We start from the raw sequence: 16,486 nt of genomic DNA, 5'->3' as shown, positions 1-16,486 counted from the left end.
ATTTTCTCTAAATAGACTCACTTTTTAAAATTAAGTGTAGCTGAATAAGGTATATCACAACACTAAATGGAAAAACAATGGTGCTTGCCTTAAACAGAAGACATAAATTTAAAACATGTTAAAATAAAGGCATTACTAACAAATGCTTATTCATGTCCCCTGCCCCCTCCTCCCACCCCACCCCGATAATTGTCTTCAGGCCACACCTTGGTAAACACTGATTTACCCATGTTTTCAGACTAAAACTGAGGCTCAAAAGGCTGACATATTTGCCTAGCAGAGCGAGTAAATTCTCCGGACTGAAATTGTGCTGTGGCTGGGACATGAAGAAACTGACTGATACTGTGGACTTGACTGGGAAAATGAGCCTTCCTCTAATGCAGACCGCTGACTGTTACCCGAAGACAAGCTCCCAACACTCCTTGTCATTGAGGAAAACAGAGAAACAGACACCGTCCTTTGCTTACCGTTCTTGGAGACAAACTGGGAAGTGACTCCTGCCTCAAACGTGGCAAAGACAGGGCTGTGGTCACTGGTCATGATGTCGCTGGTACTGCCTGCAGGGGAGGGAAGGCATTTTTCAGCAGGGAAGGAGAAGCCCTTCTGGTCAGGCCAAGGACGGCAACCCTAAAGCAGAAACTTTAGTTATGGAGCCCTCCAGAAGTGCGAAGGTTTTACACCTGCTGTCCTGTTGTCCTTCCACTGAAATGCTTAAAGGGTTCAGTGGAAGACAGTGTGGACACTGCCTCCTCCATGGATAAAAGAAGCCTGTGCTCATTTTTCCTAAATACCTATGACTTTTTGAATTGATTAGGGAGTGTGAACCATGGAGATTTTTCTGGTCTAATCATATTATTTATTTATTTATTTTTGAGACAGAGTCTCGCTCTGTTGCCCAGGCTGGAGTCCAGTGGCGCGATCTCAGCTCACTGCAACCTCCACCTCCCAGGCTCAAGCAATTCTCATGCCTCAGCCACCCGAGTAGCTGGGATTACAGGTGCGTGCCACCACACCCAGCCAATCTTTGTGTTTTTTATAGAGATGAGGTTTCGACATGTTGGCCAGGCTGGTCTTGAACTCCTGACCTCAGGTGATCCACCCGCCTCAGCCTCCCAAGTGCTGGGATTACAGACACGAGCCACCGCGCCTGGCTCACTTTATTTTATTGATGAGGAGCCCCAAACACGGGGTGGGAAGGGGACTGAAGGCCACTCAGCTCATCAGTGGGAGAGACGGGACACCTTCTCCATCCCACGATGCCTTGTAGAACCAGGAGAGAGCGGATGATGCCAAGTGTAGAAAACTCTGTTAAGGAGCTTGGCACTGGGGTGAGAAGGGAGGCAACAGAGCACTTTGGGAGGGGGCAAGAGAAAGAGGACAGTTCTAGAAAGACAGTTCTTTCAAGATAGCCCGTTGGAGATGCCTGGCAGGAAGTGGTCACTCAAGGCTGGAGATATGTCTTTGGATGTGGAGTCTTGGGATTAAGTGGAAGCGGAAGACATTAGTGTGTTTGGGCTTTCACATGAAAGATGAGAAGAGATGAGGACAGAATTCCAAGGCACGCCAACCATGAATGGGCGGGCAAAGGAAAAACTGCCAGCAAAGGAGACCAAGAAGGTGATAAAACAGACTTGGTACCCTTTTCTAGAAAGCGTTTACAAATCAGCAAGAAAAAGATAAACACTCCGCCGCTCAACCAACCAAAGGATATGGACAGAAAATTCACCAAAAAATATAAATGGCTAATAAACATGAAAAGAAAAAAGCTCACTTACTAAGGATCACCAGAGAAACACATGGAAACTACAAGACAGAACAGAGAAAGGGACAGGAGAGAAGGAGGAGAGTGGGGGCACTGGTTGGTAGTAGAGGAGGAAAAGATGGAGTCAAGGGTCTAGGGGCAAAGGCTAGGCAGGAAAGAAAGAGGAGGCTACCCCTTCTCTGAGAGAGGAGGGAGGAAGATGCGAGGACATCAGCCTAAAATCTGGACACGAGGCAGAGCGTGGTGGCTCACGCCTGTAATCCCAGCACTTTGGGAGGCCGAGGTGGGCGGATCACTTGAGGCCAGGTATTCAAGACCAGCCTGGCCAACATGGCAAAACACTGTCTCTACTAAAAATACAAAAATTAGCCTGGCGTGGTGGTGCGCACTTGTAATCCCAGCTGCTTGGGAGGCTGAGGTGGAGAATCACTTGAACCTGGGAGGCTGACATTGCAGTGAGCCAAGATGGTGCCACTGCTCTCCAGCCTGGATGACAGAACAAGAGTGTCTCAAAAAAACAAAACCAAACAAAAACAAAAAACTGGACATGAGCGGGAAGAAATCAGTGAGGTCCAGTGCTATGTGAGGCAGGAGGATGGAGGGATGGAGGTGGGGAGTCAGGCTGAGCACTGGGGTACAGGTTTGCAGTGGTAGTGGAGGAGGGGTGTTCCAGGGAGAATTTAATGGGTTGACAAGCAAGATTTTTTTTTAAGTATTCTCAGAATATTTCAGATATGTACTGAACGTAATAGCAATGGTACTACAGTGTGCACTTAAGCTCGGAGGCGGACTATAAGATGGGTGACCCTCAAAAACCCAGTCCTCCTCCCAGTAACCACACTCTCTGTGGTCCCCTCCCACCATGAGTCTGGGCCTAGCCATGTGACTTTCTTTGGCCAATGGGACCTTAGTAAACCTGAGGCCAACGAAGCCTTAAGAAGAATTTCCATTGGTGAGACTAGCAGCTGGGAACCCTGAGACCAGGAAGCAAAGCAGCCTGCACTGGCCTGCTGGATGATGAGTACCACCCCTATGCCTGCTGACAGCCAGCCCACCCTAGATCTGATGGGCTCCTCCCTGAGTGTGCCCAGATGACACCAACTAGAGCAGAGGTGAGCAGTCCAAATTCAGCCTAGCCCAGAGACTCGCAAGCAAATAATTGTTTGCTTTAAGTCAGTGAGTTTTAGGACAGTTTGTGGTCTATATATGCATGGGTCTCTCTTGTTCTTATCTTTAATTTTTCCATCCCTGGTTAATGTTACACTGTTTTTAACTACTGTACCTTTGGAGTAAGTCCTGCCATCTTGGAAGGCAAGTGACCTGTTCTGCCTCTTCCTCCTCCTTTGTCAGAAGTTTGATAAGCAGTAGACAGCTGATTACATTGTAATTACATTGTAATGTAATGTAACCCCTGGCTACATTAATTGCCATGAGAAGACTAAGGCTCCCAGGTCACCCCCGTTTACTGAGCTCTGAACATCCACTCACTTTTCTTTTCCAACTTCTTGCCTTCCCTCAACCCCAACTCATTAAACATTTCCACTGAGCCCTCTGGCACTCCATGAAATATCATTAGCAAAATTCCCTGTATCTTTAGTCTTCCCATCACCCCCCAAACCCGGCCCTCCCCCGGAAGATACTGCTGCCTCTCTGGTGAGGCTTGTTTTGCTCCCCAGCCCTCATATTCCGGGCCCAGAGGTGGGGACAAAGGGTGTCCTTCCTGCTCCTCATTGCCACTTCCGGACTGATCTCCCTCTTTCTCTAAAGCCTCCACTGTCGAGCAGTTTTGAATGCCAAGTTTAGGTGCAAAACAGTAAGTGGTAATTCTACAAGTCTCCCCTATCTCCTGACTCGGCAGAGGCTGGCTGAAGCAGGCAGATGGTTGAGATAAGAATTGGCAGGACGCGCGGAGCTGCAGGATGTGGGAAGGACAGCATTGACAGGGGAGACCCTGCGTGTGGCTGGGAAGGAGTGACAGGCCTGGAGAGTCCGAGGGGTGCGGGGGAGGGAATGCACAAGTGAGGAGGCTGCAGGCAGAGGGTAGGACTCGGTCACTTTGAGCTTTGGAAGCTGGAACAATGCCCCGGCCGTCACTGTGAGGGCAGGTTGCCTTCCCACACATCTAAAGGTGTTGTGTGAAGTTCGTCTAGTGACGTCACTTCTGGGAGACAGAGCTCATTCCTTCAGCAAGGAATGCAGGGAGCGTGTGTTAAGCTATTTCAGGGTAGCTGCTCTGGGCTCTTCTGGGCAGCCGGAGGAGACATGCACAGGAATGGAAGTCAGTTCAATGTATAGGACCAGAGTTAAATTTGTGAGACCAAATTTGCCAGTCCCCAGAGAAGGTGGGAGCCACGAAGGTGGCCACTGGGCAGCAGCAGGATTCCCCCGCCCCTCTCCTCGCTCCAAGGACCAGGGTGGCCCTCCTTTAGGGACATTGAGAATTTGCAGTGTTTTAAAAATAATACCACTGGGCCTGGTGCAGTGGCTCAGTCCTGTAATCCCAGCACCTGGGGAGGCTGAGGCGGGTGGATCACTTGAAGTCAGGAGTTTGAGACCAGCCTGACCAACATGATGTAACCCCACCTCTACTAAAAATACAAAAATTAGCCAGGCATGATGCTGCATGCCTGATATCCCGGCTACTTGGGAGTCTGAGGCAGGAGAATCACTTGAACCCAGGAGGCAAAGGTTGCAGGGAGCCGAGATTTAGCCACTGCACTCTGGCCTGGGCGACTGAGAGAGACTCCAGCTCAATAAATAAATAAAAATAATACCACAATTCTCAGTCAGTGAAGTGTTCAAAGCAACTCTGTTCTGTGGATTTCTAAGGTCTCGCTTTGTAAGTAATGGGAACTAATCAGTAGCTTTTCAGAATAAGCATTCAGGCAATTAAGAACTCCTTCAGTGCACCTTTGAGGGTCAAGAGTTAACAGTCATTTTTTTCTTTCATTTTTTTCAGAGGTAGGGTCTATGTTGCCCAAGCTGGTTTTGAACTACTGGGCTCAAGCGATCCTCCCACCTCAGCCTCTTGAGTAGCTGAGATTATAGGTGCGTGGCACAGTGCCTGGCTAACAGTTATTTCTTAATTGTTTTTATAATTTATTCCATAATTATTTATTTTAATATTACATATTATGCCTTTTAAAAATCAATTTAACTCAATTTATTGTTAAACTTCCCCAAATATATATATGTATATACTTGTGCCATATGAATTTCCAATAACTGACTATTTCTGACCTACAAAAACACTTTCATATGGTTCAAACTTAATACGTTCTTTTCTAAAGAAATAAAATTGAATTTTTAAAAAAGTGCTCCAGGTCGGCCGCAGTGGCTCACGCCTATAATCTCCGCACTCTGGGAGGTTGAGGCGGGCTGATCACTTGAGGTCAGGAGTTCGCATCCAGCCTGGCCAACGTGGCAAAATCCGTATCTACTAAAAATACAAAAATTAGCCAGGCATGGTGGTGGGAGCCTGTAATCCCAGCTGCTTGGGGAGGCTGAGGCACGAGAATCGCTTGAACCCAGGAGGCGGAGGTTGTGGTCAGATGAGATCACGCCATTGTACTCCAGCCTGGGTGATAGAACGAGACTCTATCTAAAAAAGAAAAAAAGTGCTCCATAACTCAAACGTCTCCCAAAGCAGGGGACATTGATTAGGTGACAGCCCAAGACAGGCGGGGATGCATCAACATTTCCAGGTTGCCTGATTAGGGTTACAGTGAATTCCTCCCTTTGACACATCAACAGATTGAAGCCCTTAGATTTTAGGGCAGTTGCACCTCCCAGCAACTGCCCTAAACTGCCCTCTCTGATCCTGGTCTGCTTTCCCCAGTGTTTGGACTCACCATAAGACTGACACACCACGTGCACCAGGGGATAAGACTTCCAGAGGACTCGGTCGCACCAGGAAGGCAAGTTGTACTTCATCTGCAAATTAAAGTCACAGGCTTTGTAAAATGCCTCTTATTATGTTTCAATCAGTAGAAGAAAAGACTAACTGGTGGCCTCTGTAATCCTCAAATTAATCGGCTGTTGGCTTTTTATTTTTTATTTTTTATTTTTATTATTATTATTATTATTTTTTGAGATGGAGTCTCGCTCTGTAGCCCAGGCTGGAGTGCAGGGGCCGGATCTCAGCTCACTGCAAGCTCCGCCTCCCGGGTTCACGCCATTCTCCGGCCTCAGCCTCCCGAGTAGCTGGGACTACAGGCGCCCGCCACCTCGCCCGGCTAGTTTTTTTGTATTTCTTAGTAGAGACGGGGTTTCACCGTGTTAGCCAGGATGGTCTCGATCTCCTGACCTCGTGATCCGCCCATCTCGGCCTCCCAAAATGCTGGGATTACAGGCTTGAGCCACCGCGCCCGGCCGGCTGTTGGCTTTTTATAGAATTTCCCCGTAGGTGGCTTTAAACTATTTTCACATGGCTCAAGTCCAGATTCCACTGCCACGCTCCACACTTTCACATATCCTGGCCTTCTTCTTTAGAATAAGATAACTCACCTCCTGTGTTCCCTCACCTATCCTCCTGACTACTTCAGTACCCCTTGTATCTTCACCTTCTCTTACTTTCTTTCTGATTCAGAGGAACCCCGACCTGTATTTTCTGTTTTTCTTTTTCTTTTTTTTTTTTTTTTTGAGACGGAGTCTCGCTCTGTCGCCCAGGCTGGAGTGCAGTGGCGTGATCTCAGCTCACTGCAAGCTCCGCCTCCCGGGTTCACGCCATTCTCCTGCCTCAGCCTCCCGAGTAGCTGGGGCTACAGGCGCCCGCCACCTCACCTGGCTAGTTTTTTGTATTTTTTAGTAGATACGGGGTTTCGCCGTGTTGGCCAGGATGGTCTCGATCTCCTGACCTCGTGATCCACCCGTCTCGGCCTCCCAAAGTGCTGGGATTACAGGCTTGAGCCACCGCGCCCGGCCTGTATTTTCAATTCAGTCTCTACTCACTTTCTGCAGCCACTTACTTTAATAACACACTCCAGCTTCCACCCCACTTCCCTACTCATCCACCTATCCACCTCTTCATCTTATCTACCCATCTTTACTCATTTACCCATCCATCCATCCACCTACCCATCTATTAATTCATCCATCCACCCATCCATTCCAACAACCTGTCCATTTATCCATCCACCCCATCCACCTATTCATCCATTCATCTATCCACCCACCCATCCATCCATCCACCAACCTATCCATCCATCCATCCATCCACCCATCTACCTTTCCATCCATTTATCCATCCATTTATCCATCCATTTATCCATCCATCCATCCTTCTACCCACCCACCCACCTACCCATTTGCCTGTTCATCCATCCATCCCATCTATTCATCCATCCATCCATCCATCCATCCATCCCTCTGCTCACCTACCCATTCACCTATCCATCTATCCATCCATCCATCCATCCATCCATCCATCCATCCATCCATTCATCCACCTATCCATCCATCCACCCATCTACCTTTCCATCCATTTATCCATCCATTTATCCATCCATTTATCCATCCATTTATCCATCCATTTATCCATCCATCCATCCTTCCACCCACCCACCCACCTACCCATTTGCCTGTTCATCCATCCATCTCATCTATTCATCCATCCATCCATCCATCCATCCATCCATCCATCCATCCATCCATCCCTCTGCTCACCTACCCATTCACCTATCCATCTATCCATCTATCCATCCATCCATCCCTCTGCTCACCTACCCATTCACCTATCCATCTATCCATCTATCCATCCATCCATCCATCCATCCATCCATCCATCCATCCATCCATTCATCCACCTATCCATCCATCCACCTATCCATCCATCCATCCACCCACCCACACATCCATCCATCCATCCATCCATTCATCCACCTATCCATCCATCCACCTATCCATCCATCCACCCACCCACACATCCATCCATCCATCCATCTATCCATCCATCCATCCATCCATCCATCCATCCATTCATCCATCTATCCATTACACCCATCCACTCATCCACTGACCCGTTCACACACCCATCTACCTACTTGTCCAGTCACTCAAACAGTATCTATTAATACTATGTGACAAGCCCTCTCCAGGGCCTCAGGCTGCAATGATGAGCAAGATGTCCATTGGGTGGGATAGACAAGGTAAAATGGCAATAACAACCCTCTTTTATCAATATCCTTATCCCCTCACGTTCTAGCTCTTTCTTCTCTGTCTACAAACATAAAGGAACTCATCCTGAAAGCGCCTACCTCTGTCACCTCCTTCAATTACTTTTCTCTTTTCTTCCTTTTACCAATTTTCTTTCAAGAATGTTCTATTTTCAGGCCGGGCACGGTGGCTCACACCTGTAATCCCAGCACTTTGGGAGGCCAAGGCAGGTGGATCACCTGAGGTCAGGAGTTCGAGACCAGCCTGACCAACATGGTAAAACCCTGTCTCTACTAAAAATACAAAATTAGCTGGGCGTGGTGGCACATGCCTGTAATCCCAGCTACTCAGGTGGCTGGGGCAGGATAATCATTTGAACCCGGAAGGCAGAGGTTGCAGTGAGCCGAGATTGTGCTACTGCACTCCAACCTGGGCAATAAGAGCAAAACTCTGTCTCAAAAAAAAAAGAAGGTTTTATTTTCACTATCTCTACTTCTGAACCATTTGCTTTTTGAAAAAACTTTAGGTACAACTTACATAAAGTGTACTAACCATAAGTGTACATGCAGTCCCATGAATTTTTATGTTTGCTTATACCCACTTACCAACTACCCAGAGCAAGATATAGAAAACCCTCATCATCCTAAAGGTTCCCTCATATGCCCTCCTTGTCAATACCACAGCCTCCTAAAGGTGAGCATTAGTGCGACTAACATCTCCATTGATTAATTTACATGAACGTACATAAATGGACTCGCTCGGTAAATACTCTTTCATGTTGGACTCCTTCAGCCACTTTGTTGCTTATAAAAGTTCCATTGTCTATAAGTATCACATTTATCTACTCTATTGTTAATGGACATAGGGTTGAAGATTATAAACAAAGCTGCTATAAACACTCTTTTTTATTTTTTTATTTTTATATTTATTTTTTTGACATGGAGTCTCTCTCTGTTGCTGAGGTTGGAGTGCAGTGGCATGGTCTTGGCTCACTACAATCTCCGCCTCCCGGGTTCCAGTGATTCTCGTGCCTCAGCCTCCTGAGTAGCTGGGATTACAGGCACACACCAGCACTCCCAGCTAATTTTTGTATTTTAGTATAGATGGTTTTCGCCATGTTGGCCAGAATGGTCTCGAACTCCTGACCTCAGGTGATTCACCTGCCTTGGCCTCCCAAAGCTCTGGGATTATAAGCACGAGCTACTACGCCTGGCCAAACATTCTTACACCTAGTTTTAGTGAACAAATATACTAATTTCTCTTGAGCACACACCAAAGTGGAATTACTGAAATATAGAATAGGTGCATTTTTACTTTTTATCAATTATCTGCCAAACAGTTACTTTTTTTTTTTTTTTTTCTGACAGGGTCTCACTCTGTTGCCCAGGCTGGAGTGCAGTGGGGCTATTTCAGCTCACTGCAACCTCTGTCTGCCGGATTCAAACAATTCTCCTGACTCCGCCTTCTGAGTAGCTGGGATCACAGGATTGTGCCACCACGCCCAGCTAATTTTTGTATTTTCAGTAGAGACGAGGTTTCCCCATATTGGCCAGGCTGGTCTTGAACTCCTGACCTCAAATGATTTACCTGCCTCAGTTCCCAAAGTGTTGGGATTATGGGCATGAGCCACCATGCCCAGCCTAAACAGTTACTTCTTAACGTTGCAGTTCTCTGCATTGGCTGCCCCTGAGAATTACCCGTGGGGCTCCACAAATAGTCATGTACCACAATAATGGACTGCATATAGGACAGAGGTCCTACAAAAGTATAATGGAGCTGGAAAATCCCCATCACCTAGTGATGCTGTAGCTGTCATCACGTCACAGCGCAACACATTACTCACGAGCTTGTGGGGATGCTGGTGCAAACCAACCCACGGCACTGCCAGTTGTGTAAAAGCACAACAGTACAATTCTGTTCGGTACATAATATTTGATAATAATGATAACTAACTGTCACTCATTTCCGTGTTTACTATATTATTTATAATTAGAGTGTATTCCTACTTATAAGAAAATGTAGAGGCCGGGTGTGGTGGCTCACGCCTGTAATCCCTGCACTTTGGGAGGCTGAGGCAGGCGGATCACGAGGTCAGGAGATCGAGACCATCCTGGACAACATGGTGAAACCACATCTCTACTAAAATACAAAAAATTAGCCAGGCACCATGGTGGGCGCCTGTAATCCCAGCTACTTGGGAGACTGAGGCAGTAGAATCGCTTGAACCTGGGAGGCAGAGGTTGTAGTGAGCCAAGATTGTGCCACTGCACTCCAGCCTGGCAACAGAGCAGGACCCCATCTCAAAAAAAAAAAAAAAAAAAAAAAGAAAAAAGAAAAGAAAATGTTACCTATAAAATAGCCTCAGGCAGGTCCTTCAGGAGGTAACCAGAAGAAGGCATTGTCATCATAGGAGATGACAGCTCCATGTTATTGCCCCTGAGGACCTTCCAGTGGGATGAGATGTGGAGGTGGGAGATAATGTCATTGACCATCCTGAGCCTGTGTCAGCCTAGGCTAATGTGTGCATTTACGTTTTTTTTTTTTTTTTTTGAGACGGAGTCTTGCTCCAGGCTGGAGTGCAGTGGCAAGATCTTGGTTCGCTGCAACCTCTGCTTCCTGGGTTCAAGCAATTCTCCTGTCTCAGCCTCCCAAGTAGCTGGGATTACAGGTGCATGCCACCATGCCTGGCTAATTTTTGTATTTTTAGTAGAGACAGAGTTTTGCCATGTTGGCCAGGCTGGTCTCGAACTCTTGACCTCAGGTGACTTGCCTGCCTCGGCCTCTCAAAATGCTGGGATTACAGGCATAAGCCACAGTGCCTGACCTACATCGTAATTTTCAACAAAAAATTCAATGTAAATGAGAGTTTTGAAATTTTAAAACTAGAAAAAAGCTTATAGATTAAGAATATAAAGAAAGAAAATATTTCTGTACAGCTGTACAATGTGTTCGCATTTTAAGCTGCATTTTGTTACAAAAGCGTCAAAATTAAATTGTTTATAAATAAAAAGCTTGTAAATAAAAAAGTTACAGTAAGCTAAGGTTAGCTTATTATTGAAAAAAGAAAATTTAAAAAATAAATGTAGGGTAGCCTAAGTGTACAGTGTTTGTAAAGTCTACAGTAGTGCACAGTCATGTCCTAGGCCTTCACACTCATTCACCATTCACTCGCTGACTCACCCAGAGCAACTTCCAGTCCTGCAAGCTTCATTCATGGTAAGTGCCCTATACAATGTACCATCTGTTTTTTTTGAGACAGAGTCTTGCTCTGACACCCAGGTTGGAGTGCAAGGCGCGATCTTGGCTCACTGCAACTTCCATCTCCCGGGTTCAAGCGATTCTCTTGCCTCAGCCTCCTGAGTAGCTGGGGTTACAGGCGTGTACCACCATGCATGGCTAATTTCTGTATTTTTAGTAGAGACAAGGTTTCACCGTGTTGGCCAGGCTGGCCTTGAACTCCTAACCTCGAGTGATCCACCCACCTTGGCCTCCCAAAGTGCTGGGATTATAGGCATGAGCCACGGCACCCAGCCCATTTTTTTCTTTTTATACCATATTTTTACTGTACCTTTTTAAAGTTTAGATACACAAAAGCTTATCATTGTGTTACAACTCCCACAGTATTCAGTAAAGTAACATGCTATACAGCTTTGTCACCTAGGATCAATAGGCCACACCATCTAACTGAAGTGGGCTTTGTGTATATACACTCCATGAGGTTCCCACAATGACAAAGTCACCTGATGACACGCTTCTCGGAACATATCCCCGTTGTTAAGCAATGTGTCACTATCTCTGGCTGCCTTCTGGATATTTTCTCTGAGTTCTTCCACTAATGTCATACAAATCAATAAGTCTGAAAACAAGTTCTATTTTTTTCCCCTTCAAGCCAGCTCTGCCTTGTGATTTTCCAGTTTTTATCAATGGCAATCAGGTCTCATAATATATCCTGCTTTCCCCCTTTCTTTCATTTTCACTGTGTCTTCCCTGATTTGGCCCTGGCTGTTGTTCAGCTAAATGTGCACGACGGCCTCCTCACCGGTGCCCCTGCCGCATCCTCATCCTTTACCACAATGCCCACTACAATCCTGCACATGCCAGTCTGATGCACCAGTGCCCGGCAGAGCTTGCAGTGGCCCCCTGTGGCCTGTCATCCTGGCATCTAGGACTGGCCGCTCTCCCATCTCAGGCCCCTATCTTCCTCAACTTAAACTCACGTAAGCCAAATCATCCTTCACCAGCCTGCACAGGGGTCCCCATGAACCTGCTCTGACAGTGCCTTTGGGCCAGGTGACCTTATCCACACAGCAGGCAGTGGACCCTGCGGAAGAGGGTGTCCCATCCTGGGGGTCCCAGTCTCGTGGGTGACAGCAGTCCCGGATCTTCTCCTGTCCTCTCTGTTTTATTCTCTTCCTCTCCTGCTCAGTTCTGAAATTCACCCAGCTCTTGGCCTTCCTCTCCCACATCCAGTTCTTCACTTGCCCCTGAGCCCAGATGGGGCCCAGAACTCTTTCAGATGACACTTTGAGCTTGTGCTCCATTGCCCTAGGCTTCTAGCAGGCCTGGGTACTTCACTGCCCCAGCCGTTCAACCCTTGAACCCTGCCAGCGGCTGGCTTCCCTGATCCTTCCCTGCCCTGGCATTGTCATATTCTGGCTCTGGCTACAGCTAGTTGCATATTCGTCTTGTTTTTCCTACCGTGAAGTCCCTGGAGCAGACATCTTTGCTCTCCCACCACCTAGGAGAGTGCCTAACCCATAATAGTCCATCAGGAAATATCTTTGAACAAATGAATACATATTTTATGCATCTTTCCCCAAACACTGTTCCTTGGAAAACAAGTGGCCTAATAAGATATTAGTTGGTATTCCATGAATAACTGAGTTTGGCATACAGATTTCCTCATGGAGAACCACAATGCTCTTAGGCCCATAAAGGCTCTGATAAGTCCTGCAGCAAAGAAACCGGCTTAATGTTAATTTACTCAGCAGTTTAGCAAATATATATGATCATGGGACTTTTTAAAAAAATGATCTTCAGAACCCAGTTAAGGAAATAATACTTTAAAATCCTCTCAGCATCTTAGAGTACCTGGACAGAAGATAAATCACAAGGGTTATTTTCCCAGCTCAAAGCAGTGCACAACTGTGGCTGCCCACTTACTCTGTGACACAAATCAACATGCGCTTTCTAATTTTTTTCTTTCCTTTTTTTTTTTTTGCCTAATGGATGAAGATGCTCTCTGTTCGCCTTTTGGGAACAGACACGAGTGGGGACGAGATGGAGGGCAGGGGAGGTGTCTGTGAAGAGGACTCACCCCTGTCGCTTTCTGCTTGGTGTAGGCGTATTTGTCCCGAGTCAGTCTTTCAAAACGGTAGGTCGGGGCAAACGTGATTTCTTCCTCCTCTGAAACAGAGAGACTTCGGGTTCAATTCTGATTCCCCAGGTTTTGCATCTGCCCAATTTTCCCTATTCTCCTGGTAGGAAATCGGGGGAAAGGGGACGAAAGGATGGCTGGAAAGGCTCCAAGAGCTCCAAGAGGAGAGGCTGCTGCTTTTTTTTTTTTTTTTTTTTTGAGACGGAGTCTCGCTTTGTCACCCAGGCTGGTGTGCAGTGGCGCGATCTCAGCTCACTGCCACCTCCACCTCCCAGGTTCACGCCATTCTCCTGCCTCAGCTGGGACTACAGGCGCCCGCCACCACGCCCGGCTAATTTTTTGTACTTTTTTTAGTAGAGGCGGGTTTTCACCATGTTAGCCAGGATGGTCTCGGTCTTCTGACCTCGCGATCCACCCGCCTCGGCCTCCCAAAGTGCTGGGATGACAGGCGTGAGCCACGGCGCCCGAGAGGCCGCTGCTCTTACCGAAGTGCAGGAAGACCTTCTGCTCTCTCCTCTCCGTGAGCAGCTGGTCGTGGGACAGGAGGTCTGCGTACTGCTGCTGCTTGATTTTCTGGATGATGGTTTCTGCCTCCTGGAACAAGAACATGCCCAGGCCTCTGGAGAGAAGCCCTGCTGATCCAGGCCTGGCAAGCTTCGGGGCTGGGGGCGGGCAGCTGGATGACACAGGCTGCAGAGTGATGGTGGCAGGGTGGCCGTGACAGTTATGGGAACCGGGCATGAGCACAGGGGAACCATGAGGAGCAGCTGAGGCTCAGTAACAGAAACAGCGTTGAGCCCCCAAGGGGAGCAGCCGCCTCAGCCCACTTAGCTCACATATCTCCACGACCACCTGCCCCGGGCTGACTCAAGGGATCCTCCATCTCCTGCAGCCCCAGCCCCAGGCGGGCAGCCCCTTACCCAGGTAGGCAGATCCACACGGTAGTTAAGATCCCCAAACCAGAAGAGGTGCGTGAAGCGGTGAGTGATGTTAAAGGGACTCAGCTTCTTGTCGCCCAGGGCCAGGAACCGGAGAATGCTCATATAGTTTTGGTTTCGCCTAATGCAAGGAAAAAGTGGCCATCTAGCACGGGGTCACTGGTTCCCCCTCCACTGTGGCAGGAAGTCACTCCTGCCATAGGTGGGGGGCGAGGAGCATAGCAGGTGGGGGGAAGGGAGACTTAGCCCTCCAGCCCTGCTGCAGCAGACCACCTTAGCGTGCAAATACGCTACAGCCAGGATGCAAAGGGCATTTGAGGCCACACTGGATGCACAGAGGGCAGGGGCCCAGGAGTAACAGCATCTGCACAGCAGAGAATCAGAACAGTGAGGATTCTAGATGGCTGTCTTCATTCCTGGGTCCCAGCTAGGCAAGATCAGCTTGGATTTGTAAGAAGGCCCCAGAGGAAACTTTCTGCTTTAGAAACAGTGCTAGTCGGGGGTCCATCAGGCTAATGACACAAGGAAATATCTTTTCTGACCTTCAGACAAAATTCCTCCACACGTGAGGTCACTATTGTGCTGCAATTGGCTTTAATGAGACTGTGGTGGGCCCTGAAAGGCCACAGGACACCCACAAGGTCAAAGGCAAGAGCTGAGCAGGTCCTTCTGATGCTTAGAGGAGTGAGGTGTGTCTGGGCAGATAACCCAAATGCACACTCTTGGGGGGAAGGAGTTCCATTACCTGAGTTTCTTTTCACTTCCTGAAGTCAAGTGGCTGTTGACGAACCCTAAGGAGGTTCCATTGAACATGAACGACACCCCCACGGCTCCCTTGTTCCCTACAACGAAGAGCAGAAAGAAGAATCAAAACATCAAACAGACACACTGCCAAGGGGCCAGAAATCACCCGGAGGCAGGGTGAGAGGGGCAGGTGAGTGAGGAGCTGGCAAGGGGAGGGCGAAACGGGGTCCTGCGGGGTGGGAGCCGCTGGGCAGAGAGCGGGAGATGAGAAAATGCAGGAGCAGCGCAGATGGCGGCAGCCTTGGGCTTCTCAGTGGGGCAGAGGAAGGCGGCTGCTGTGATCCTCCCCCGGCATCTCTCTCTGAAGTGACCAGGGTGCTAAGCGGCAGCCAGAAGCCCTGGGAAGATTCAGAAGGTTCTAGCCCGGGTGGGCTGATCTCCCTCCCAGCGAATTCAAGGTTCCTGGATAGACCAAAAGCCCACACTGAGATCACACCTTTTTCTGATCTGTTCTAGGTCAGTGGTTCCCAAAGGGAAACCTGGACCAGCAGCTGAACACCACCTGGGAACTTGTCAGAAGGACAGATTCTCAGCCCCGCCCCAGACATACTGAATCGGAAATCCTGGGATGGGGCCCAGTAATCTGTGTTTGACAAGCCCTCCAGGGTCAGCGGTGGGCAAATGCTGGCTCACTGCCAGCTACAAATGGTTTTACGTTTGTAAATGGTTGGAAACAAATCAAAAGAAAAACAGTCTTTTTGTGATTCATGAAAATATGAAATTCTAATTTCAGTGTTCATAAAGAACATGTTGCTGGAACACAGCCATGCCTATTCACTTCTGGATTGTCTGTAGCTGCTTCCAGACTACGATTGCAGAGCTGAAGCGTTGAGACAGTTACGTGGTCCACAGAGCCTAGAATATTCACCATCTGGCCTTCTACGGAAAACGTTTGTCAACCCCTGCTCTGGGTGATCCTGACACACGCAGCTGAGAACCTGCTCTGTCCAATACAGGCACAGGCCACGTGTGACTATCAAACACCTGAAATGTGGCTGGTACAAAATAAGACGGGTTGTGAGTGTAAAATACACATCAGAATTGTGGCCTTGGTAAGAAACACAGACTGTAAAATAGCGAATCACTTTTTACATTGAATATCTATTGAAATAATTGTATTTTGGATGTATGAAGTTCAAAAAAATCTATTATTGAAATTAATTCCACTTGTTTCCTTTTTAATGTGGCTACTTGAAAATTTGACCTATTGATTATAATAGATCAAATTGTAATCTATTTTGATCATAAATCTATTTATTTATGATCTATTTGGCTCCCATTTTCTTTTCTTTTTTGTTTTTTTGGAGACGGAGTCTCTGTCCCCAGGCTGGAGTGCAGCAGCACGATTTCTGCTCACTGCAACCTTCGTCTCCCGGGTTCAAGCAATTCTCCTGTCTCATCCTCCCGACAGCTGGGACTACAGGCACCCACCACCACACGCAGCTAATTTTT

General features: G+C 47.8%; 1 protein-coding gene and 2 long non-coding RNA genes across 5 annotated transcripts in view; 2 read left to right on the top strand and 1 right to left on the bottom strand.

Annotated features, from left to right (window-relative positions):
- INPP5D (inositol polyphosphate-5-phosphatase D) overlaps positions 1-16,486 on the bottom strand; it is a 153,674-nt gene that overhangs the window by 25,252 nt on the left and 111,936 nt on the right. For all 3 annotated transcript variants that reach the window (XM_045367920.2, XM_045367922.2, XM_065526265.2), the window contains 6 exons: positions 14,976-15,072; positions 14,213-14,351; positions 13,778-13,886; positions 13,233-13,321; positions 5,614-5,695; positions 468-557 (listed from right to left, as the gene is read on the bottom strand). In XM_045367920.2, coding sequence (XP_045223855.2) covers positions 468-557; positions 5,614-5,695; positions 13,233-13,321; positions 13,778-13,886; positions 14,213-14,351; positions 14,976-15,072 — 606 coding nt within the window. The remainder of the gene's footprint in view (positions 1-467; positions 558-5,613; positions 5,696-13,232; positions 13,322-13,777; positions 13,887-14,212; positions 14,352-14,975; positions 15,073-16,486) is intronic.
- On the top strand, positions 2,679-5,684 carry LOC135966640 (uncharacterized). The gene is made up of 2 exons (XR_010580139.2): positions 2,679-2,874; positions 5,601-5,684. It is a non-coding gene; the product is annotated as an uncharacterized lncRNA (long non-coding RNA).
- On the top strand, positions 15,038-16,192 carry LOC141408237 (uncharacterized). Its single transcript, XR_012421570.1, has 2 exons — positions 15,038-15,164; positions 15,491-16,192. It is a non-coding gene; the product is annotated as an uncharacterized lncRNA (long non-coding RNA).

Source organism: Macaca fascicularis, chromosome 12 (assembly GCF_037993035.2).
Source record: "Macaca fascicularis isolate 582-1 chromosome 12, T2T-MFA8v1.1".
Lineage (NCBI taxonomy): Eukaryota > Metazoa > Chordata > Mammalia > Primates > Cercopithecidae > Macaca > Macaca fascicularis.
This window is presented reverse-complemented; position numbering and strand designations above follow the sequence as displayed.